Genomic DNA, 26,692 nt, shown 5'->3' with positions numbered 1-26,692 from the left:
CTGCAAGTTTCAGTTATACATTACTACCTATCATAGCTTGCCAAACCACATCCAAAACCATTCCTGCCAACCATAGAGAACACCTAGGGCTTTATATAAGATTCTACAAAGGCTCCATGCACTAAGGTACTTTCCAGAAAACTACAACCTCCAGATGGGTCCCTGGACCTGGTAACTCCTGAAATGCAGAGGGGTCAGCCTCTCTAGAACATCATCTAGTTCCATACCCCTATCCAATATTATCAATAGCCCCTCCCAACAAGAAAAAATTAAAATGGCCATAACCCAAATACCCATAAAGAGTGAGAAAAAGATCAAAGGTGGTGGTGGAATTATACAGAGAAGGTAGGGTTTAACAAATGAGTATGATTGCAGAATCATTATATTCATATTTCTTTTAGTCTCCAGTATCTTTGAGCAGCTAAAAGTAAAAACCTAAAATTGCGGAATTGTAACCCATACCAAACTCTGAAATTGTTCTACAGCTAATTGTTGTGATGTGCTTTGAAATTTATTGCTTTTTTATATGTTATTTTTCACAAAAAAAAGAAAAAAAAAAGGAAGGAAGGAAAAATATGGGCAATTCGTAAAAGAAATATATAGTCAATAAAGATAAGAAAAAAATTACCTTCAAATCAAAACAATAGAAATTAGAAAAAGAAATAATTTATTTTGACCTATCAAACTAGAGAAGATTTTTTTAAAACTGATAATATTCCATGTTAGGTGTAGGTAAAACACTCCTATTGCCGCCATATAAACTTGGATAGCCTTTCAGGGAGTCTGTTTGGCTCAAACAGTCACCACTTTGCCCAGCCCATTCCAACCATGTTTTTCAGATATTGCTTATCAATTATGGTTCTCTTTCCAACAAAGCTAAAAGAGAGTTTCAGAATTTTCTTAACATAGCACTCAAGATAGCCACAACTAATTGATAAGAATTCATTTGTTAGATTGAACAAACCTATGTGCCATCCTAGAATAAAAACACAAAAATGGTATTAAAAAAAGAAGAAGTAATGTTGGAAAACTTGCAGGATCTGATGAAAGACATGAGTATACACATCAAGAACTCAATGAACTCCAAGCAGGATAGACTCAAAGAGATCTACACCAGGACACATTAGAGCAAAATTGTCAAAATCCAAAGACAAAGAGAATTTTGAAAGCAGCAAGAGAAAAGCAATTTGTCATATGCAAGGGATCCGCAATAGGATTAATAGTGGCTTTCTCATCAGAAACTATGGAGACCAGAAGATAGTTGGACGGCATATTTAAAGTCCTTTAAAAAACTGTTACCCTAGAATTCTATATCCAGCAACATTATCTTCCAAAAATGAAGGAGAATTTAAGGTATTTGCAGATAAAAGCTGAAAGAGATTTACCAGAAGGTGTGGCCTACAAGAAATGCTAAAGAGAATCCTTTAAAGTAAAAAGACACTAGACAATAACTTGAAGCCATTAAAAGAAATAACACTGGTAAAGGTAACTACATAGGTAAGTATAATATCCAGTATTGTTGTACTTTTGGTTTGTAACTCTGTGCCCCTCCTTATATGACTTAACAGGCAAATGTGTAAAAGAACATTTAAAATCAATGTTCATGGGCATACAATGTATAAAGATTTAATCTAACACAAAAACATCACAAAGGGGGAAGGACGGACATATATAGGAGTAGAGAATTTGTATACTACTGAAACTAGTTTGGAACCAGTCAAACTAGATTGTTGCTTTGGTTAAGTTCATGTGTCAACTTGGTTAGATTATGATGTCCAGTTGTTTGGTCAAGCAATCACTGGCCTGATTATTACTGTGAGGATATTTCATGGATTTAAATCATCAGTAAGTTGATTGCATCTATGGCTAGTTACATCTACAATCAACTAAGGAGATTGCCGTCAACCATGAGAGAAGTCTCATCCAATAATTTGAAGGCCTTAAAGGGAGAACTGATGATTTCAGCTGTCACAAGGAAGAATTTTCATCTGTACTTCAGCCAGCCAGCTCTCCTGGGAAATTCATCAAAAACCTTCATCAGAGTTCCCAGCTTTGGCATGCCGTATGAAATTTGGACCACAATGAAGAATACATTATTTTAATGGATTGTATGCTGAATTTCTTGAATTTAATGGCTGTACTTAAGGTGGTTACATAGTGAGTGTCGTTGTTCTTAGGAAATGCACCAGGATGTGTTAATTTTCAGAAGAGGATGATATATGCAACCTACTCTCAAATGTTTAGATTAGGATAGATAGATGATAGATAGATAGATAGATAGGTAGATAGATCGACAGATAGATAGATAGATAGATAGATAGATAGATAGATAGATAGATAGATAGATAGATAGAGATAGATTGATAGATTGACAGAAAGAAGGAATGATATAAAAAATACTACAAAATGCTAATCACAAAATGCTAAAAGTTGATAAATCTGGCTATCAGGGTTAGAAGGGAATTCAATATATTCTTTTTGTATTATTTTAGCAAGTTCGCTGTAAGTGTGAAGTTATTTCAAAATAAGTTTTTTTTTAAATAATATATTGTTTTTAAAAAGCAGGGATTCTGTGGCATTTCTTCTGGAAAGAATCGATGAATGCTTCTTGTTTCCTTTAAATTTTTACAAGTCTTTTGTTTCTGACCACTCAAGAAATTGAGAAAATTTTGATGTGGACTAGATCATACATTAAGAAGAGGTCTAACTAACTCTGCTATAAAAATGTTTAAAAAACGACTTTGAGGCAAAGTGGATGTCTTAGTTTACAAATAATAATAGATGTATAATGGCATTTCATGCATAAGCAATCCTCACTCAAAGAGTTGTGCTCCAATTGTTTGATTCTATTTAAAATGTATTGTCGAGGGTGATTAGGTCATAGGACAACCCACAAAGGCCATAAATCCTATAATGCACCTAATTCTAGTATCAATGCGGTAATATTATTTGGGAAAATATGTTCTCAGTTTCAGCCGGAGAAGACAGGATCACATGCCTCCTGGCCACATCCCAGCCATGAGAAGGCATACCTTTCCACCCTGCCATATGTTACCTGCCAGGAGAGCAGACTTCCAGACTGTACCCAGTACCCAGCACTGAGCCATACCCACACTGCTCTGACACTGAGAAATGGGCTAAAAGGATGACAGGGAGTGCCGTGGTGCTGGTAATGCTGGTGATAGTACTAGTACTTGTAGTGGCAGTAGTTGTGGTAATGTTGGTAGTAAATTAGTAACATCATTAAGCCTCAGTTCTGTGTTTTGCGTGGTTTCTAATTTAATCCTCACAAAAACTCTGTGAGGTAGGTAAGATTATTATCCCATTTTGCAGATAAGACTATCAGAGCTTAGATTACGTTAAACAACTTTACGTAATAATTGGGGAATTATTACGGGCCAATAATTGGGGAAGCCTCTTGGGCAAGGGCCTTTGGCTTCCCAATGTAAATTGTGGTAATGAGGGATCATCTGAGGTCATCCTTCATAAAACTAACTTAGAAAGTCAAAGTTATTCATAAATTTTGTTCTAGGCTTCAATTTGGTGGACCTAATTAAAGCTTAAACAGAACTAGTCAGTGTGATGGGAGCTAAATTTAGGCCCAGTTTATGATAACGATATTTTGAAATACAGAAGCAGGCTCAAAAATGAAACAGGAAAAAAAAGAAATGCATGTAAAAGCAGGTGAAATCCACATGAGGTCTATACCTGAGTTAATCATATGGTACCCATGTCAATTTCCTGGTTTGACAATCATCTGTGATAAAGTAAGATACATTATCTGGGGAACCTGGGGCCACACAGGAACTCTGTACTCTTTTGCAGCTTCTTGTGAGTCAAACTATTTGAAAATTAAAAAAAAAAATTTTAATTAAACAAAGTAGGGTAGTACCACAGGGCCAGATTCAATCATTTCCTACTATAGAGTGATCCTCTTGATATTTTCTATACTTTCATGTTTTGTAAGTGGATTTGAATTACTTAAAAATGTTTTATGGAGTTTGCTTTTTAGGTCTATAAAGAATCAGGAAAGTCTGGACACAGATTCTGGGTACCTCTGGCACTACCTCAAATAATTGAGTGTTACCATTTTACGACGACTGTAATGTACCTTTTGGGACTCAAATTCCACCGAACGCTGTGTACCTGTTAGGTCACAGTTACAAAGCTAAAACCGGCTCCTACACCCTACCAGACACCAAGACTAACATGAGATCCCTATTCAGCTGTGTTTTGTTTCTGAAAGAAAAAAAAAAACTAAAAATGCAGTTTAGCAATAAAATAATAGAGAAAATAAAATTATCAAGCTTCAAATTTATTCCTCCTTTACGATTTGCTCAAGAGTGTTAAGGGTATAATAAATTTATCTTTTCTTCCTCCTACATTCCCACTAAAAGTCTATAGCATTTTTTTAATTTTAGTATTTATTTATTTTTTCGGGGCAGGCACTGGGAAGCCAACCCAGGTCTCTGGCATGGCAGGTGAAAACTCTGCCTGCTCAGCCACTGTGGCCTGCCCTAAGCGTGTATAGTTTTAAAAGCTGCAATACAAAATCTGAAAGGTCATCAAGAAAAATCTTTCATTAGGAAACTAAGTAGGTGTTCTGGTTTACTAGTTGCCGGAATGCAATAACCAGAAATGGAACAGCTTTTTAAAAGGGGGAATTTTAATAAGTTTCTAGTTTACAGTTCTAAGGCTGAGAAAATGTCCCAATTAAAACAAGTCTATAGAAATGCCCAATCTAAGGCATCCAGGGAAAAATATCTTAGTTCAAGAAGGCCGATGAAGTTCAGGGTTTCTCTCTCAAGTGAAAAGGTACATGGCAAACACAGTCAGGGTTTCTCTCTCATCTGGAAATACACGTGGCAAACAGCGTCATCTGCTAGCTTTCTCTCCTGGCTTCATGTTTCATGACGCTCCCCGGGAGGCATTTTCCTTCTTCATCTCCAAAGGTTGCTAGCTGGTGGACTCTCTGCTTCTCACGGCAATGTCATTCTGCAATGTTCTGTCATCCTTCTCTGCTCTCTCACTTTCTCCAAAATGCCTCCTCTTTTATAGGATTCAAGTAAACTAATCAAGACCCACCTGGAATGGGTGGAGACACATCTCCACCTATTTCAGCTTAAGAACCACTCTTTTTTTTTATTATTAATTAAAAAAAAATTAACTAACACAACATGTTGAAATCATTCCATTCTACATATGCAATCAGTAATTCTTAATATCATCACATAAATGTATGATCGTTATTTCTTAGTACATTTGCATCAATTTAGAAAAAGAAATAGCAAGACAACAGAAAAAGAAATAAAATGATAATATAGAGAAATAAATAAAAATAAAAAATACAAAAAATATATATAAAAAACAAACAAACAAAAAATTATAGCTCAGATGCAGCTTCATTCAGTGTTTTAACATGATTACTTTACAATTAGGTAGTATTGTGCTGTCCATTTTTGAGTTTTTTTTTATCTAGTCCTGTTGCACAGTCTATATCCCTTCAGCTCCAATTACCCATTATCTTACCCTGTTTCTAACTCCTGATGGTCTCTGTTACCAATGACATATTCCAAGTTTATTCTCTAATGTCGGTTCACATCAGTAGGACCATACAGTATTTGTCCTTTAGTGTTTGGCTAGTCTCACTCAGCATAATGTTCTCTAGGTCTATCCATGTTATTACATGCTTTATAAGTTTATTCTGTCTTAAAGCTGTATAATATTCCATCATATGTATATACCACAGTTTGTTTAGCCACTCGTCTGTTGATAGGCATTTTGGCTGTTTCCATCTCTTTGCAATTGTAAATAATGCTGCTATAAACATTGGTGTGCAAATGTCCGTTTGTGTCTTTGCCCTTAAGTCCTCTGAGTAGATATCTAGCAATGGTATTGCTGGGTCGTATGGCAATTCTATATTCAGCTTTTTGACGAACCGCCAAACTGCCTTCCACAGTGGTTGCACCATTTGACATTCCCACCAACAGTGGATAAGTGTGCCTCTTTCACCGCATCCTCTCCAGCACTTGTCATTTTCTGTTTTGTTGATAATGGCCATTCTGGTGGGTGTGAGATGATGTCTCATTGTGGTTTTGATTTGCATTTCTCTAATGGCCAGGGACATTGAGCATCTCTTCATGTGCCTTTTGGCCATTTGTATTTCCTCTTCTGAGAGGTGTCTGTTCAAGTCTTTTTCCCATTTTGTAATTGGGTTGGCTGTCTTTTTGTTGTTGAGTTGAACAATCTCTTTATAAATTCTGGATACTAGACCTTTATCTGATATGTCGTTTCCAAGTATTGTCTCCCATTGTGTAGGCTGTCTTTCTACTTTCTTGATGAAGTTCTTTGATGCACAAAAGTGTTTAATTTTGAGGAGCTCCATTTCTTTCTTTCTTTCTTCAGTGCTCTTGCTTTAGGTTTAAGGTCCATAAAACCGCCTCCAATTGTAAGATTCATAAGATATCTCCCTACATTTTCCTCTAACTGTTTTATGGTCCTAGACCTAATGTTTAGATCTTTGATCCATTTTGAGTTAACTTTTGTATAGGGTGTGAGATACGGGTCCTCTTTCATTCTTTTGCATATGGATATCCAGTTCTCTAGGCACCATTTATTGAAGAGACTGTTCTGTCCCAGGTGAATTGGCTTGACTGCCTTATCAAAGATCAAATGTCCATAGATGAGAGGGTCTATATCTGAGCACTCTATTCGATTCCATCGGTCGATATATCTATCTTTATGCCAATACCATGCTGTTTTGACCACTGTGGCTTCATAATATGCCTTAAAGTCCGGCAGCTTGAGACCTCCAGCTTCGTTTTTTTCCCTCAAGATACTTTTAGCAATTCGGGGCACCCTGCCCTTCCAGATAAATTTGCTTATTGGTTTTTCTATTTCTGAAAAATAAGTTGTTGGGATTTTGATTGGTATTGCATTGAATCTGTAAATCAATTTAGGTAGAATTGACATCTTAACTATATTTAGTCTTCCAATCCATGAACACGGTATGCCCTTCCATCTATTTAGGTCTTCTGTGATTTCTTTTAACAGTTTTTTGTAGTTTTCTTTGTATAGGTCTTTTGTCTCTTTAGTTAAATTTGTTCCTAAGTACTTTATTCTTTTAGTTGCAATTGTAAATGGAATTCATTTCTTGATTTCCCCCTCAGCTTGTTCATTGCTAGTGTATAGAAACGCTACAGATTTTTGAATGTTGATCTTGTAACCTGCTACTTTGCTGTACACATTTATTAGCTCTAGTAGTTTTGTTGTGGATTTTTCTGGGTTTTCGACTTAACAACCACTCTTGATTGAGTCACATCTCCATAGAGATGATCTAATTACAGTTTCAAACATACAATGCTGAATAGGGATTAGAAGAAAAGGCTGCCTTTACAAAATGGGATTAGAATTAAAACATGGATTTTCTAGGGTACATAGAAACCAGCACAGTAGGATACCCTATTGACATAGATTATGGATATTATATTTACTATATATATTTATTTTCCATTTCCTCTCTTTTTTCTTTATTAAAGATGTTGTAGGTTTATAGAACATTTATGCATAAAACATAGGATTCCCATATACCACCCTATTAACACCTTGCTTTGGTGTGGAACATTTGTTTACAACTTATAAAAGCACATTTTTATAATTGTGCTATTAAATTTAGTCCATGGTTTAACTTAGGGTTCACTGTGTAGTGTAGTTCCATGGATTTTTAAAAATTTATTCTGTTACCACATGTGCAACCTAACAGTTCCCCTTTTATTTCAGATATATGTTTCATTGTTGTTAATTGTGTTCACAATATAGTGCTACCATCACCACATCTATTACCAAAACATTTCCATCATTCCAAATATCTTTCCTCTCGTTTTAAGGTAACAGCAAACACTTTGCAACATTGTACCTGCTGGACACCATTCTAAAAAGCTTATATATTAGCTCATTCCATGCTTATGACATCCCTATGAGGTAGATATATTATTACCATTCTTTTATGAGGAAACTGAGGCAGAAAATTTAGGTATTTTGCCAAGCGTCTCACAGCTATTAATGTTCAGTGGTAAAACGGGGTTTTAAAGTGAGACAGTGTGGCTCCGGAAGCCTCTGCAGTACAGTGCCTCACCTACATATTTTCTCAGAAAAATAGTCTCTCACACTTTTCCTCCTTTTTAAACAGCAACCAGATTCCTAGCTGAGCCACTGCTGACTTGTCCCCGATTACAGCAGAGAACAGGCAAACGGAGTTAGCACACAGTCTGCTCTAGCTACTCATGTCTCCCCATTTTCCTTGTTTCACATCATCCCTTTAGCTGCAACTCTAAGATTGCTGGGCAGATCGACAAATCTATCTGGCTCCAAAGCCCAAGCTCTTTATGCCACTGGTCTGAAAAAAGAGTACCCAATGTCCTAGTTTACCTGGGACTTTCCCAGTTTTAGCACTGAAAATTTCCTATCTCTGGACACCACTCAGCCCTGGGCAAACCAAGACCATTGGTCACTCTGCACCCTAGAACCACCTGGGAAGCTGTTAAAAAAAGTGATGCCTGGGAAACCCCTCCCACCTCCAATCACCACCAGCAATCGCATCGCCAGCCCCACCCCCACCACCAGCGCCCCTCCAGAGCAATTATATCAGAATCTGCAGGGAGAAAGGGCAGACACTGTATTTTTTATTACTATTATTACTAATTTATTTATTTATTTTTGCACGATCGGGTCTCCAGCATGGCAGGTGAGAATTCTGCCACTAAGCCACTGTCACACTGCCCAACGCTGTATTTTTAAAAGGCTCCACATGAAATTCCAGAGTTCCTCCTATGTTGAGACTCATTGTAAGTCTATACTAAGTCTATACCAAGCATGGAATAGTGTTGGTATAGACCAAACACTAGGACTCCCGATCAACATTTCCTAGCCCTTCAGCTCAACTTGAACAGGTAGCTATAATGCAGGGGACTTAACCCTTGGCTGCCCATTAGAATCATCTGGGAAGCTATCAGTACCTACTAGTGTGGGAATATAAAATGATACAGCCACTTTGGAAAAAGTTTGACAGTTTCTTAAAAAGTTAAACATACACCTATTATATGATCCAGCCATCCCACTCTAGGTATTTGCCCAAGAGAAATGAAAACTATGTCCACACAAAGACCTGTACATTAATGTTCATAGCAGCTTTATTTGTAAATAGCCTCAAATTGAAAGAAAACCCAAATGTCCATCAACAGGTGACAGGATAAATAAGTTGTGGTATGATCCTTAGCAATAAAATAGAATGAAGTCTTGATACATGCAGCAACATATGCTGAGTGAAAAAAACTGGACCCAAAAAGGTACATAATGTATGGTTCCTTTTATGTAAAATTCCAGAAAATGTGTAGTTACAGATAGCAGTTCAGTGGTTGCCTAGAGATGGAGGGAGAGAGACTGGGGAGAGGGCAGAGTCGGGGATCACCAAGGGACACAGGGAAACCTTTGGGGTGATGGCTATGACCATTACCTTTTTTTTAATTATTAATTTTTAAATTTTTTAAAAAATATAACAAACAAACACAAACATTCTTAACATATGATCATTCTGTTCTACATATATAATCAGTAATTCACAATATCATCACATAGTTGCATATTCATCACCATAATCATTTCTTGAAACATTTGCATCTATTCAGAAAAAGAAATAAAAAGACAACAGAAAAAATTCATACATACCATACCCCTAACCCCTCCCTTTCATTGATGACTAGCATTTCAATCTACTAAAATTTAACACTTGTTCCCCCTATTATTTATTTTCATGCCGTATGTTTTACTCATCTGTTGATAATGCAGATAAAAGGAGCATCAGACACAAGGTTTTCACAATCACACAGTATGATCATTATCTTGATTGTGGTCATGATATCATGGATTATATATACAGACATCAAAACTTTTCATATATCGCCAAATATGTGCCATTTATTCAGTGTTAATTATAGCTCAATAAAGCTGCTAATAAAAAACAATTCCCAGTGTCCAGGTCCCAGCACCCAAGATTCAATCGAATGGGCTTGGAATGGGGCCCAAGCATTAATGTTTTTTCCCAGGTGGTTCTAATGTGCAGCCCTGGTTGGGGGCCCCTTCATTAATGCCTTTCACTTGGTGTAACTCTCAAACGTCACTGCAAGGGTTAGTGATTATATCAATTGATTATACTAATAGTCATGAGGAGATTCAGGACTCATGAACTCAAAGAAGGGCTATGAAGATGATGTTGATGACAATGATTAATTGAGCCCAGTTTGGCTTATTAAGTGATGGCATTGACAGCAAATAGTTGACTCCACTAGGTGGCACCTGGACCCTTCTCTTTAGCATGTTTTCCGGGAGAATCAGCGTTGCAGACCAGAGCTGCCTGTGGTGTGTTGTGAGAAAAAGCCCTGAGCAGACAGTGTGGTTCTTTTGGCAGAGAAAGACACCCAGGCTTTTGGGAACAGAAACCAATTGGCAGCTTGCAGAGAAGTCAATGAGGCCCAGTGCGCTCTTCTCAGCCTGACTTTGTAGGCACAGAAGAAATAAGATTGTTTTAATTTCAGTGTTATCTAAGGTCCCAGAGCACAAAGAGCAGAGCTATTTATTCAGGGACTAACTCCTGAAGAGTAAATAAATGACATTCTCAACAGGAAGACCAAAACTCTTGAGCGTATAGCACTGAGCAGAAATCACTGTATCCAGGAATATTCCTTCTATTTTTTTACTTTTCTTTCCTCAGGCCACACTGGCCTTGGGTCAGTTAGTCAAGGGACACCATGACAATGGCAGGCCCGGAAATGCAAACTAGATCCCTCTATTTGCTGTGATTCAGGCCTTCCTCAGCCAGGTACCTAGTTTTCTGCTTCATACTGCCATTGTCCCCCTCCACTGGGGGTCCCTCTCCCTTCCCCCCCCACCCCATTCCCACCCCCACCTCCACCCCAACTGCCATTGTCTGGTCTCTGCTGTGCTGACCTGAAACAAAGCCAGAGTTGCTCTCCTAAGTGATCACACATTTTTGGTCAAGCATGAAGGGTCAAGCATTTAGGTGGCAGGATTTGGGGGGTGGGATGGGGTACACTGTTCAGGCCTTGATCTTTGTGCTCCACTGTCCTTCACCATGGAATACAGAGCAAGTCTCAAAGGACTAGATCAAAAAACACTGAGGAACAATGTTCCACATCAGTAGTTTTCAAATCCCCTCAGAGCCCATCAGGGGCCAGGAGTCCAAGTGGACCCTTGGGTCTAAGGGCCCAGAGTAATGGATCTTTCTACTTTCTCAGCTTAATTCTGCCCCAGGGTCAGGTCTTCCCAGTTTCTCATTAATTCTGTCACCAGGGACACTCAGGCTAACAGCCATGCCTCCATGAGAAAAATACAAATAAAGTAGTTTTGATAACACGACCCAATTATGTATGAATTCCAATGTGGTACTCCTCTTTTATCTGTTTCACATATTGAGATTCAGGTGTGATTTCTTTTGAAGAGTTCTGCTGCTGAATAGTTTGCACAGCACTTGTTTTATTTTGCTAAATGCTACCAGAATGCAATATGCCAGGGATGGAACTGAGACTTTTAAAAGAGGAATTTACTCAGTTACAAGTTCACAGTTCTAAGGCCATAAAAATGTCCAAACCCAGGCATCCAAAGAAAGATATCTTGACTCAAAAAGAGGGCTAATAACATTTGGGTTTTCTATGTCAGCTGGGAAGGCAAATGGTGACATCTGCTAGATTTCTCTCCCAGGTTCTCATTTCAAATGACTTCCCCAGTTTGCATCTCCAAAGGTGTGGGCTCTGAAGCTTTTTCTAAAATGTGTCCCTCTTAAATGACTCCAGTGAGTGACCCACCTTGAAGGGGTGCAGACACATTTGCATGGAAACCACCTTATCAAAAGGTCCCACTTGACAATATTGAATCAGAATTAAAGAGCATGTTTTTTCTGGGGTATACAACAGCTTTAAACCAGCTCATTCCATCCTCTAGACCCCAAAAAGACATGTTCTTTGCATATACAAAATACATTCATTCCATTACAATATCACAAAGCTTTAAAACATTTCAGTAATAATACAAATACAAAGTCAAAACCAGTAGAAAATCTCATCAAGTTCAGTTACAAGCATGGTCTGGCCTAAGGCAAAATTCTTCTCTGGCTCTGGATGTATATAACTCAGAACAAGTTTATCTGCTGCCAATATACAAAGGAGGAACAGTCATAGGATAAACAATCCCACTGCTACAGGGGGAAACTGGAAGGAAAGCAGGGGTCACTGGACCCAAACAGTTCCAAAAACCTGAAAGGCAAACTACATTAGATTTCAAAGTCTGGGAGTCATTAATCCTCGGGGCTTTAGAAAACAGCAATCCCACCCTTTCTAAGGGCCTACACAGCAGCCCTGTTCTCTCCAAACCCTAGGGTGAGGGTTGGAACTTTGGGAACTTTGGGGAGACCACCTTTTTCTCAGCTCCACCCTCACCAAGCATCAGGGCACCATCCAGGCTCTGTGCCATCTCTGAGGTATACGCTCAAGGCCGTCAGAACAATGGGGCAGGTAATGTGCCCCACCCTCTCGGAGACCTGGGGTACCAAAACTCTTCCTGAACATCTAGGAGGAAGCCCTGCCCTATGCCTTTGGGGCAAACGCACTGTCTCTGAGTGTGTCTGTCAGTCTGCTCTCTTAGCTCAAGGTTTCTTGGCTTCAGACCTTAGCTTCCATGGTTCTACTTTTGAAGTCATTTTTCCTTCAATTTGTCCCTTTTTTGTCTTTTTAGTCCGGACTGGCTATGCTTCTATTTATACAGATCCCACAATAATCTTGTTGGTTTTCTATGCATTATGCGGGGGTCATAACCATCAGACAATAGGAATTTCCACAAATCCTTCATGGATAACTCCATCTCCAATCATGGCTTGTCCTATAATGGCTGACTGGTTCCATGTTTGGTTAAATCCTCATGTGGGGCACTATTCTCTGGGGCACAAAGTCTCCCTTTGTGGAAGCCCAGAATTTTCCAGACTATCAAAGAAACCTACAATTTCTTGGTTTCTTTGTACCAAGAGTTTAGTTCTCAGCTAATCTCTTTCTGGTTGCATTTCACTATAAGCTGCAAGGAGAAACCAGGCCACACTTTCCACATTTTATTTGGCAATTGCTTCAACAAGTATCCCAGCTTGTGGCTTTATTATTATTATTATTGACGAAACAATATATAAGCACAAACATTCTTAACATATAAACATTCCATATATGGTGTACAGTCAATGGTTCACAGTATCATCACATAGTTGTATCTTCATCACCATGATCATTTTTTAGAACATATGCACCATTCCAGAAAAAGAAACAAAAAGAAAAATTCATACATATTATACCCCTTACCCCTCCCTCTCATTGACCACTAGTATTTTCATCTATCCAATATATTTTAATCTTTGTTCCCCCTATTATTTGTTTATTTATTTTTTTATCCATATTTTTTACTTATCTGTCCATACCCTAGATAAAGGGAACATCAGACACAAGGTTTTCACAATCACACAGTCACATTGTAAATGTTTTATCTTCATACAATTGTCAAGAAACAAGGCTACTGAAGCATAGCTCTACAGTTTCAGGTACTTTCCTTTCCATCTCGTGGCTTTTAAATTCTGCCTTCCATTCAATGCCAGTAGTCAATTTTGCAAAATTCACTGCCACCTTAAAACAAGGATCATCTTCTATCCGGTTTGCAATAACACATGCATCACTTCTGTCTAAAGCCTTATCAGAAGTATCTTGAGTCTATATTTCTATCAATAGTCTCTTCAAAGCATTCTAGGCCTTCTCTATCAAGCTCCTCACAACTCTTCCAGAATCTTCCCTTATCCATTTAAAAAACCATTCCAACATATTTGGTATTTGCAAACTGCAGCACCTCACTCTCAGTACCAAAATCTGTTTTAGTTTGCCAGAAAGCAATATACCAGAAATGGAATGTCTTTTAAAAAGGGAATTTATACAATTACAGGTTTGCAGTTCTAAGGCCATAAAAATGTCCAAACTAAGACATCCAGAGAAAGATTCCTTGACTCAAGAAAGGGCCGATGATGTTCAAGGTTTGTCTGTCAGCTGCGAAGGAATGTGGAGACATCTGCTAGCTTGCTCTCCTGGCTTCTCGTTTCAAACGGCTTGCTAGGGCATCTTCTTTCTGCATCTCCAAAGGTCTCTGTCTGTGTGGGCTCTGAAGCTTTTTCTAAAATGGTTCCCTCTTAAAGGACTCCAGTAAGTGACTCACCTTGAATGGGTGGAGACACATCTGCATGGAAACCACCTAACCAAAAGTTTGCACCCATAACTGGGTGGGTCACATCCCCATGGAAACAACTTAATCAAAAAGATCCCACTCAACAATATTGAATTGGGACTAAAGAACATGGCTTTTCTGGGTACACAACAGTTTTCTGGGTACACAACAGCACTCTTCTATGTCCTTCCCCAAGTATCCTCCTCCTTACAAATCTAAGCCAATGTCACAGATTTAGGCCCACAGTTTTCAAGTCTTTTCAGGAAGGGAGTTCCTTCCCTCCTCGGAGCACCTCTTTTAGACTTTGAGGACAGTCTTAAGCCTTCCTTTTTGCTTAAAGTTGTGCTATGGACCCAAATTAGCCAGAAAGTCTCCTTCTCTATATCTCCCAGATGCACCTGGCACTCATACAAATGCTCCTCTGCCCTACCCAGATATCCCAAAATTCTCAAGGTAAGCCTGACCTCTGAAGATTTGGTTCCTACCATGTTCCCTGCACCTCGGCCACCTTCTATTTCAGAATTAAATAGTTCAGTATCCTGGCATCATCGATTTTCTGGCTCCTCTTTCCCTCCTCTATTTTTCAATTGAATAATAATTTTTATTAAATGTCAAATATATAAATATATATATATATATATATATATAATATTTTCTAAAGACTCACAGCCCAATGGACACCTGTGTGCCCACCGCTCATGTAAAGAAAAATCACATTACCCTCACCCCCGCAGTCCCTGGTCTATTTCCCCAAATCCATTCCCTTTCCTCCCACCTCTATGCTGAATTTTTTGTTTTATCATTCCTTGCTTTTCTCAATAGATTCCATACCTACATTTGAAGCTGCAGACAATATACTGTTTAGTTTTGGATGCTTTGTAACTTTAAATAAATTGATTCATGAGGTATATATTCTCAAGACGATATATTTCTGAGATTCACCCATGTCATTGCAAGTAGCTACAGTTCATCATTGCAATGCTTTGATAGTATTTCATTGTATAAGTATACCATAGCTTTAAAAATCCATCGTCTTGATGAGATTTGGGCAGTTGTCAGTGTTCTCTGTCATGAACAGTGCTGCTGTGAAAGTTCTTCTACATGTCTCCTGCTACCTATGCTCAAGAGCTGCTCTAGGAGTGGAATTTGTGAGTCATAGTGTGAAGACATGTTTACATTTTCTAGATAATTCCAACTCTTTTCCAAAGTGGATGCTCCATTTACACCCCACTATCAGTGACTATTTCACTGTACCAGGCCAAAAGAAACAAAATCACCAATATAATCAAAAGTTGCAAGTAATAAAAGAGAAACTGCTCCTACAGGGAGATCTCAAACAGGGGAAGTGGGAGTGAGAGTTTCAAAATGCCAAGAGAGTCAGAGTTGCTTTATAAAGGCAATTAGAGGTTTTCAAGTGAGAAGTCATTTTCAAGTGGTTGTCATTTTGAGTTCTTTATTATGTAGGAGAGTCTTACAAAGTAGGGAACAGATATACATTAGTTAATATGGTATACTTATCGACTTGTCCATTTTCAAAAGGCTATCCCTACTGGGCCAAGACCATTTTATTAAATGTTGCTCAAATTACAACTTATCAGGAATGTTCCACTTTCTCAATCTGCATTTATTCTTAGTCAGTTTTTATCTTCTGAAATATCCCTGTCATTCCTCAGAAAAGGGCTGCTCTAAGTAACTACCAATGCAGATGCCCACTTTAGTTAACAACCATATCCTTACCAATACTTAATATTGACCAACTTCATACTTTTTGCCAGTGTGGTAGATGTAGGAATGATATGTCCTTGCGGTTTTAATTAGTTTATAGGATTACTAAAGAGGTTGAGAATATTTTCTCATTTTATTGGCCATTTGTCTTTCCTCTTCTTGAAGTGCCTATTCTGGGCACTCTCTGGTAAGGGACAGAGCACAAGCTTCAGAGCTCAGCACAGGAGTCTCAGCCCAGAGTTTAGCTTCTCAGGCACAGTAATGACTGAACTGAGGCCCTTAAAGTGATTACATCCCACCTTACTTAGGGACCCACTCTCAAAACTATCAGATGGCCTCTGTCTCATAAATGACCTCCAGAGGTCTAGTTTAGCAGCAAGTGGAGATGCTGAATTCAGGATCCAGGCTTAATGACCCACGATGGAGTAGAGATCATGGTCTGAGAGCTTCTCGCCCACTGGCCAGCACCATGCCTGCAGGCTGCTCACACTAAAGATGCAATTTAGGACTCTCCACTGATGGACATCCCCAGAATTATACAAGTCAGCTCTGCTGTCTGATCACATGAGGTCTCATTCATTGGGTTAAGAAGTGTTAAGCCCTACGCTACACAGTGAACTCTTAGGTCAGGAACTATTCGTTAACAGAATTACAAAAATGTGCTATCGTCAATTGAAAGAAATGTTCCACAGATTCACTGTGACAATAATAAAGCGGTACATGAGAATCCTGTATTTTATGCATGATTGCTTCATAAATCCACAACTTCTCTAATAAAGGTGGGAAAAAAGCAGTAGCGTTGAGTCCTACAAGCACTGCGCTAGGTGCTGCAGACCAAAACATGAAAAGCCAATCAGACCCAGCCCGCGCCCGGATGGGGGCGGGAGAGGGTGGAGCCCAGCCAACCGGATCTGCCCGGAAGTCGCCTGGTCTCCTAGCAACGACACTACGCCACACCATGGAGACCCGCGGCGACCGCGAGTGCGCCGCAAGGCGTTATTTGGAAAAACATCGGATCATGGAGCTGCTAAACCACCTTACCAGCGTTCTCCTCTTTTTTCAGCCGGGTGAGTGTCTCGCCTGTTATTCTTCTTTGGGTCTCAGTGGCCGTCTCACACGGAGCGTGTCCTTGAAATCATCCCCTCCCTCCGCTCCCGGGCCTCGCGGATAGCCCCCACCTCCACGTACTCACACCTGACTCTTGTGCTGGTAATTAACTCTGTGTCCTTCGATTAAACAAATACCTATGGAACGACCTTTTTGTAGCAGCCACAACCCAGGTGCCCCGGGACTGGCAGAGACGGGAGGGATTGTAGGGCGTGGGACCTGGGCCCTCGTGCCGGGCAGCTGGGCTCCATCTCCACCTCTCGGCACTACGTAAACTTTCCTCTCTTCTGGGAAATGGGGATAATAATAGTATTCATAGGATAGCGGGGAAAATCAAATGAATAATGTAAAAATCATCCTTATGCTTGGCAAACAACAGATGATTCCAGAGCTCTCAAAGAATTTTTTTTAATTTTTAAAAATTTTTTATTAATTAAAAAAATTACAAGAAAGAAACACAAACAGTCCCAACACATACTCAGCAATTCACAATATCATCACATAGTTGCATATTCATCATCATGATCATTTCTTAGAACATTTGCATCAATTCAGAAAAAGAAATAAGAAGATAACAGAAAAATAAAACAAAAACAGAAAAAAAAATTTACATACCATAACCCTATTCCCTCCCTTTCATTGATCACTAGCATTTCAAACTAAATTTATTTTAACATTTGTTCCCCCTATTATTTATTTTTATTCCATATGTTCTACTCATCTGTTGACAAGGTAGATAAAAGGAACATCAGACACAAGGCTTTCACAATCACACAGTCACATTGTGAAAGCTATATACAATCATCATCAAGAAACATGGCTACTGGAACACAGCTCTACATTTTCAGGCAGTTCCCTCCAGCCTCTCCATTACGTCTTGGATAACAAGGTGATATCTACTTAATGCGTAAGAATAACCTCCAGGATAACCTCTCGACTCTGGAATCTCTCAGCCATTCACACTTTGCCTCATTTCACTCTTCCCCCTTTTGGTGGAGAAGGTTTTCTCAATCCCTTGATGCTCCGTCTCAGCTCATTCTAGAGTTTTTCTCAATCCCTTGATGCTGAATCTGAGCTCATTCTAGGATTTCTGTCCACATTGCCAGGAAGGTCCACACCCCTGGGAGTCATGTCCCATGCAGAGAGGAGGAGGGTGGTGAGACTGCTTGTCATGTTGGCTGGAGAGAGAGGCCACATCTGAGCAACAAAAGAGGTTCTCTTGGGGGTTACTCTTAGGCCTAGATTTTAAGTAGACTTGACCTATCCTTTGCGGGGTTAAGTTTCATATGAACAAACCCCAAGACTGGGGGCTCATCCTACAGCTTTGGTTGTCCAAACTGCTTGTGAGAATATCAAGAATTCAACTTGGGGAAATTGAGTTTTCCCCCGTTTTCACCATTCCCCGAAGGGGACTTTGCAAATACTTTTCCACTCACTGATTGTTCTAGTTTGCTAGCTGCCGGAATGCAACACACCAGAGACGGATTGGCTTTTAATAAAAGGGGATTTATTTTGTTGGTTCTTCAGAGGAAAGGCAGCTAACTTTCCACTGAGGTTCTTTCTTACGTGGAAGGCACAAGATGGTCTCTGCTGGTCTTCTCTCCAGGCCCCTGGGTTCCAACAACTTTCCCCGGGGCGACTTCTTTCTGCATCTCCAAAGGCCTGGGCTGAGCTGCTAGTGCTGAGATGAGGAATGCCGAGCTGCTTTTGCTGTGCTACATTGCACTCTCTCATTTAAGCACGAGCCACTTAAGTCATACTTCACTCATTGCAGCAGACACACCTCCTAGCTGACTGCAGATGTAATTGGCGACAGATGAGGTTCACGTACCATTGGCTTATGTCCGCAGCAACAAGATAAGGTATGCTTACCTGGCCAAGTTGACAAATGAATCTAACTAACACACTGATCAAATCACTCTGGGATTTATCAGGGCATCACCTGGACAAACCAACAAAATCTCATGTCCTACACAAAGTTCCATGTACTTATGTTGTTCAACCAAGCTATCTACATAGTTATATTAGGAGATGCACTAGTCAAAATATGAATTTGTTCCAAATAACATTTTTTGCTTTAGTCTCACACATAAGTTGAAATTTTAAAATATTAATCACCAGCTATTTTCAGCACCTTGTAGTAATGACATTCTTTTGTCCTTGCTTATGCAAAAACATTTTTTAAATTTGTACATTTAGTCACTGTTCTGGTTTGCTAGCTGCCGGAATGCAACACATCAGGGACGGATTGGCTTTTAATAAAAGGGGATTTATTTTGTTGGTTCTTCAGAGGAAAGGCAGCTTACTTTCCACTGAGGTTCTTTCTTACGTGGAAGGCACAAGATGGTCTCTGCTGGTCTTCTCACCAGGCCCCTGGGTTCCAACAGCTTTCCCCGGGGTAACTTCTTTCTGCATCTCCAAAGGCCTGGGCTGGGCTGAGCTGCTAGTGCTGAGATGAGGAATGGCGAGCTGCTAGGCTGTGTTATATTGCGTTCTCTCATTTAAGCACCAGCCAATTAAGTCAAATGTCACTCATTGCAGCAGACACGCCTCCTAGCCGACTGCAGATGTAATGAGCAACAGATGAGGTTCACGTACCATTGGCTTGTGTCCGCAGCAACAGAACTAGGTATGCTCACCTGGCCAAGTGGACAACTGAATCTAACTAACACAGTCACTATCATTATACACTCTAGGCATCCCTAGATAACACCATCTCAATTTTTGTCTCTTTCTTTGTGATTTCATTTATGCCCCAGACTTCCTCCCTCTATCATTCTCACATGCAGCTTCATTCTGTGTTTTAACATAACTGTATTACAGTTAGGCAGTATTGTGCTGTCCATTTCTGAGTTTTTATATTCAGTCCTGTTGTACAATCTGTATCCCTTCAGCTCCAATTATCCAATATCTTACCCTATTTCTATCTCCTGATGCTCTCTGTTACCAACAAAATATCACAAGTTTACTCACTAATGTCAGTTCATATCAGCGAAACCATACAGTATTTGTCCTTTTGTTTCTGGCTAATCACACTCAGCATAATGTCTTTAAGGTCCATCCATGTTGTTACATACTTCATAACTTTATTCTGCCTTACAGTTGCATAATATTCCCTCTTATGTATATGCCACAGTTTGTTTAGCCAGCTGTCTGTTGATGGACATTTTGGCTGTTTCCATCTCTTGGTAATTGTAAATAATTCTGCTATAATCCTTGGTGTGGAAATGTCCATTTGTGTCCTTGCCATCATGTCCTTTGAGTAGAGACAGCATATAGATGGGTCCTGTTTTTTAATTCATTCTGCCAGTCTATGTCTTTTGATTGGGGAGTTCAATCCATTAACATTTAGTGTTATTACTGCATGGATAGTACTTTCTTCTACTATTTTGCCTTCTTGATTTTATATGTCATATCTAATTTTCCTTCTTTTTACCTTTACTCATAGTCTTCTCTTTTCTACACTCTTCTCCACGCCTCTCTCTTCTGTCTTTTCCTATCTGTCTCTAGTGCTCCCTTTAGTATTTCTTGCAGAACTGGTCTCTCGGTCACAAAATATCTCAGTGATTTTTTGTCTGAAAATGTTTTAATTTCTCCCTCATTTTTGAAGGACAATTTTGCTGGATATAGAATTCTTGGTTGGCAGTTTTTCTCTTTCAGTAATTTGAATATATAATCCCACTGTCTTCTCACCTCCATGGTTTCTGCTGAGAAATCTACACATAGTCTTATTGAGCTTCCCTTGTATGTAATGGATTGTTTTTCTCTTGCTGCTTTCAAGACTCTCTCTTTCTCTTTGATCTCTGACATTCTGATTAGTAAATGTCTTGGAGTACATCTATTTGGATCTATTCTCTTTGGGGTATGCTGCACTTATTGGATCTGTAATTTTAAGTCTTTCATAAGAGTTGAGAAATTTTCAGTGATAATTTCCTCCATTAGTTTTTCTCCTCCTTTTCCCTTCTCTTCTCCTTCTGGACACCCACAACGTATATTTGTGTGCTTCATGTTGTCATTCAGTTCCTTGAGTCCCTGCTCATATTTTTCCATTTTTTTCCCTATATTTTCTTTTCCTTGCCAGATTTCAGATTTTCCATCCTCCAGTTCACTTATCCTATCTTCTGCCTCTTGAAATCTACCATTGTAGGTTTCCATTGTATTTTCATCTCTTCTACCTTGCCTTTCATTCCCATAAGTTCTGTGATTTGTTTTTTCAGACTTTCCATTTCTTCTTTTTGTTCATTCCTTGCCTTCTTTATATCTCCCTCAATTCATTGATTTGGTTTTTGATGAGGTTTTCCATGTCTGTTTGTATATTCTGAATTAATTGTTTCAGCTCCTGTATGTCATTTGAACTGTTGGTTTGTTCCTTTGACTGGGCCATATCTTCAATTTTCCTAGTGTGATTTGTTATTTTTCACTGGCATCTAGGCATTTAATTACCTTAATTAGTTTATTATGGAGATTGCTTTCACTTTTTTTACCTGGGGTTTTCTTGCTGGATGAATTTGTTGTCTATCTGTTCTTTGACGTTCAGTTCAGCTTTATCTGGACCTCTAGCTTCGGTTTTGTTTAACAGAGGAGAATTTTTCAGTTCTCATTTTCTTGTTTCTTGCCCTGCTTGTATGGTGCCTTTTCCCCTCCCCCTTAGGAGGGTCTGTTTGGGTATTACAGACTCCAGCCAGATTTTCCCAGACCAAACTTGCCTCCTATCAGGAGGAAAGAGTCACCGGCATTGGTTTTCCCTGAAGGTGAGAACCAGCAGGTTGAAAGATGTTCCTGTGAAGTCTCTGGACTCTGTTTTTCTTATCCTGCCCAGTATGTGGTGCTTGTCTGCCTGCAGGTCCCACCAGCGTAAGATGATGCAGTACCTTTAACTTTGGCAGACTCTCTCTGCTGGGGGCGTGGTGGAGACAGAGGAGAGGTTGTAGGCTGGTTTTAATGGCTTCAAATTACCAAACCCTAGTGTCTGAATTCCTTGAGGGAGGGATTCCACCTGAGATGGGCTTCACCCTTCCCGTGGGGAAGGTACAGGCTCCAGACAAGCCCCCAAATGAGCTCGCTTCTGCCTATGCCTTGGGCAGGTGTAGCCTGAGCAGTCCTGCCGCTATATCCAAAGGCAGTCAAGCCTTTGTAAAAACACAGCCACAAAAACCTCTGTTTCCTTCTTTTTTTTTATTTTCCCCTTTTTCCGTCAGCCCTGCCCCCTTGGTGCCGGGGCGAAAATGAGCAGCCTCCACTTTGACCAGGTTCACCTAAGCTGGGGGCTTATTTTTAGTAGTCAGAATTTGTTAATTAATTCCACAATTGGCGTTTGATTGTGCTCAGTCCCTGTTGCTGGTAAAGTTCCTTTCCTTTCCCCTCTGGGAGGCAGCCTGTGGGGGAGGGGCCCAGCCACGGCAGCTTTGGAAACTCACGGTTCTGAGGGGGCTCACATTCGGTCCAGCTGGTCCAGACTGGGATACGCTGTGTGTCCGGTCACTGACGTGGCCCCAGGAGCTGTTCTGTACTGTTTCTGGTTATTTAGTAGTTGTTCTGGAGGACTAACTAAAATGCACACATTGTTAAGCCGCCCTCTTGACCCGGAAGCCCCCCCCTCAAACGTTTTTTAATCTGGTAAGGGCACTAAACAGTTGATAGGGCAAGAGGGAAGGATGTTCTTGAGGAGTTAGCTTTTTTTTTCCTGATATTTTTTAGATGCTGAGCGCCTTTACAGAGTTTTAAACTTTTGTAATTTTTGTATGGTGTATGATAAAAATTAATGGTTAGGTGAAAATTTCATTTTAAATCATTATTATATTGTAAATGGTTTTATTTCCTTCTCCCCAGGGTGCACAGTTGTAATTTGCTGGCCTCCATATGGAGTGACAAAATGCCACAGTTGTGCATTTGATTCTGTATAAGGAAACATTTTGACTCTCCCAAAAGCTACTCAACCAATATGATCATGTATCAGTAAAGGGATCAAAAAAAGCAATTAAAAACTCTGTAACAAAAAATAAATAGGGAGGGGCCAAGATAGCGGCTTAGTAAGGTACGTGCGTCTTAGTTCCTCCTCCAGAGCAACTACTAGGTGAACAGAAACAGTGCAGAACAGCTCCCGGGGCCACGGCAGGGAATGGACATACAGCGTACCCCAGTCTGGACTGGCTAGACTGACTGCGAGACTCTGCTGCGGTGAGATCCCCGAGCGGCGCGCAATTCCCCGAGCGGCGGCAGCTGGCGGCCGGAGCACCTCCCTCCCTCCTTCCCGGGCCGGCTGAGAGTCTCGGAGAGGCAAGTTTCCCAAGTCGCGGCGGCCAGCGCCCCTCTTTTGCGGGCAGCTTCCTGGACCAGCTACGAGTCTCAGATCAGAGGGCTACCCAAGCCGCGGTGGCCGGCAACCGGCGCCCCTCCCCTGTGGGCGGCTTCCTGGTCCGGTGGCGAGTTCCCCAGGCCTAGGCGGCCAGCGACCGGTACCCTCCCCTGTGGGTGGCTTCCTGGTCCGGTGGCGAATTCCCCAGGCCGCAGTGGCCGGCGACCGACGCCCCTCCCCCGCAGGTGGCTTCCGGGTCCGGTGGCGAATTCCCCAGGCCACGGCGGCCGGCGACTGACGCAGCTCCCCCGCAGGCAGCTTCCTGGTCCGGTGGTGAATTCCCCGGGCCGCTGCGGCCAGCGACCGACACCCCTCCAGGGAGAGGAGGGAATTTCAACAGTGGCAGGGACTGGGTCCAACCAAACACCAATAGGGGAATTAATAAAGGAGCCACAGAGTCCCCTCAAGCCGCGGCGACTGACGCCCCACCAAGCGCGGCCCCCTGGACCAACTGAGATAATTGGATCGGAAATCCCCAGTCCGTGGAGAATGGTGACGGGGGGATCCCTTCCAAACACGTGAGACAAACGTGTGCCACGAGTGCCACCTACTGGGCAGGATAAGAAAAACAGAACCCAGAAATTTCACAGAAAAATCTTACAACCTTGTTGGGTCCAACACCCAGGGAAATCTGACTAAATGCCCAGACGCCAGCAGAAGATAATGGTACATGCTCAGAAGATTGAGAATATGGCCCAGTCAGAGGAACAAACCAATAGTTCAAATGAGATACAGGAGCTGAGACAACTAATGATGAATATACGAACAGAAATGGAAAACCTCTTCAAAAATGAAATCGATAAATTGAGGGAGGACATGAAGAAGACATGGGCTGAACATGAAGAAGAAATAGAAAAACTTAAAAAACAAATCACAGAGCTTATGGAAGTGAAGGATAAAGTAGAAAAGATGGAAAAAACAATGGATACCTACAATGATAAATTTAAAGAGACAGAAGATAGAATTAGTGATTTGGAGGATGGAACATCTGAATTCCAAAAAGAAACAGAAACTATTGGGAAAAGAATGGGAAAATTTGAACAGGGTATCAGGGAACTCAAGGACAATATGAACCGCACAAATATACGTGTTGTGGGTGTCCCAGAAGGAGAAGAGAAGGGAAAAGGAGGAGAAAAACTAATGGAAGAAATTATCACTGAAAATTTCCCAACTCTTATGAAAGACCTAAAATTACAGATCCAAGAAGTGCAGCGCACCGCAAAGAGATTAGACCCAAATAGGCGTTCTCCAAGACACTTACTAGTTAGAATGTCAGAGGTCAAAGAGAAAGAGAGGATCCTGAAAGCAGCAAGAGAAAAACAATCCATCACATACAAGGGAAAACCAATAAGACTATGTGTAGATTTCTCAGCAGAAACCATGGAAGCTAGAAGACAGTGGGATGATATATTTAAATTACTAAAAGAGAAAAACTGCCAACCAAGACTCCTATATCCAGCAAAATTGTCCTTCAAAAATGAGGGAGAAATTAAAACATTCTCAGACAAAAAGTCACTGAGAGAATTTGTGACCAAGAGACCAGCTCTGCAAGAAATACTAAAGGGAGCACTAGAGTCAGATACGAAAAGACAGAAGAGAGAGGTATGGAGAAGAGTGTAGAAAGAAGGAAAGTCAGATATGATATATATAATACAAAAGGCAAAATGGTAGAGGAATATATTATCCAAACAGTAAAAACACTAAATGTTAATGGACTGAATTCCCCAATCAAAAGACATAGATTGGCAGAATGGATTAAAAAACAGGATCCTTCTATATGCTGTCTACAGGAAACGCATCATAGACCCAAAGATAAACATAGGTTGAAAGTGAAAGGTTGGGAAAAGATATTTCATGCAAATAACAACCAGAAAAGAGCAGGAGTGGCTATACTACTATCCAGCAAATTAGACTTCAAATGTAAAACAGTTAAAAGAGACAAAGAAGGACACTATATACTAATAAAAGGAACAATTAAACAAGAAGACATAACAATCATAAATATTTATGCACCGAACCAGAATGCCCCAAAATACGTGAGAAATACACTGCAAACACTGAAAAGGGAAATAGACACATATACCATAATAGTTGGAGACTTCAATTCAACACTCTCATCAAGGGACAGAACATCTAGACAGAGGATCAATAAAGAAATAGAGAATCTGAATATTACTATAAATGAGCTAGACTTAATAGACATTTATAGGACATTACATCCCACAACAGCAGAATACACCTTTTTCTCAAGTGCTCATGGATCATTCTCAAAGATAGACCATATGCTGGGTCACAAAGCAAGTCTTAACAAATTTAAGAGATTGAAATCATACACAACACTTTCTCAGATCATAAAGGAATGAAGTTGGAAATCAATAATAGGTGGAGTGCCAGAAAATTCACAAATACGTGGAGGCTCAACAACACACTCTTAAACAACGAGTGGATCAAAGAAGAAATTGCAAGAGAAATTAGTAAATACCTCGAGGTGAATGAAAATGAAAACACAACATATCAAAACTTATGGGACGCAGCAAAGGCAGTGCTGAGAGGGAAATTTATTGCCCTAAATGCCTATATCAGAAAAGAAGAAAAGGCAAAAATGCAGGAATTAACTGTCCACTTGGAAGAACTGGAGAAAGAACAGCAAACTAATCCCAAAGCAAGCAAAAGGAAAGAAATAACAAAGATCAGAGCAGAAATAAATGAAATTGAAAACATGAGAACAATAGAGAAAATCAATAAGACTAGAAGTTGGTTCTATGAGAAAATCAATAAGATTGATGGGCCCTTAGCAAGATTGACAAAAAGAAGAAGAGAGAGGATGCAAATAAATAAGATCAGAAATGGAAGAGGGGACATAACTACTGACCTCACAGAAATAAAGGAGGTAATAACAGGATACTATGAACAACTTTACACTAATAAATACAACAATTTAGATGAAATGGACGGGTTCCTGGAAAGACATGAACAACCAACTTTGACTCAAGAAGGCACAGATGACCTCCACAAACCAATCACAAGTAAAGAGATTGAATTAGTCATTCAAAAGCTTCCTAAAAAGAAAAGTCCAGGACCAGATGGCTTCACATGTGAATTCTATCAAACATTCCAGAAAGAATTAGTACCAACTCTCTTCAAACTCTTCAAAAAAATCGAAGTGGAGGGAAAACTACCTAATTCATTCTA

General features: G+C 40.1%; 1 protein-coding gene across 4 annotated transcripts in view; it reads left to right on the top strand.

Annotated features, from left to right (window-relative positions):
• Positions 1-16,977: 16,977 nt before the first annotated feature.
• Positions 16,978-26,692, top strand: part of EFCAB10 (EF-hand calcium binding domain 10) — a 64,962-nt gene continuing 55,247 nt past the window's right edge. For all 4 annotated transcript variants that reach the window (XM_077162500.1, XM_077162575.1, XM_077162727.1 and 1 more), the window contains exon 1: positions 16,978-17,105. In XM_077162500.1, the coding sequence (XP_077018615.1) occupies positions 16,997-17,105 (109 nt within the window). In that variant the 5' untranslated portion in view covers positions 16,978-16,996. The remainder of the gene's footprint in view (positions 17,106-26,692) is intronic.

Source organism: Tamandua tetradactyla, chromosome 1, assembly GCF_023851605.1.
Source record: "Tamandua tetradactyla isolate mTamTet1 chromosome 1, mTamTet1.pri, whole genome shotgun sequence".
In the NCBI taxonomy this organism is placed as follows: domain Eukaryota; kingdom Metazoa; phylum Chordata; class Mammalia; order Pilosa; family Myrmecophagidae; genus Tamandua; species Tamandua tetradactyla.
This window is presented reverse-complemented; position numbering and strand designations above follow the sequence as displayed.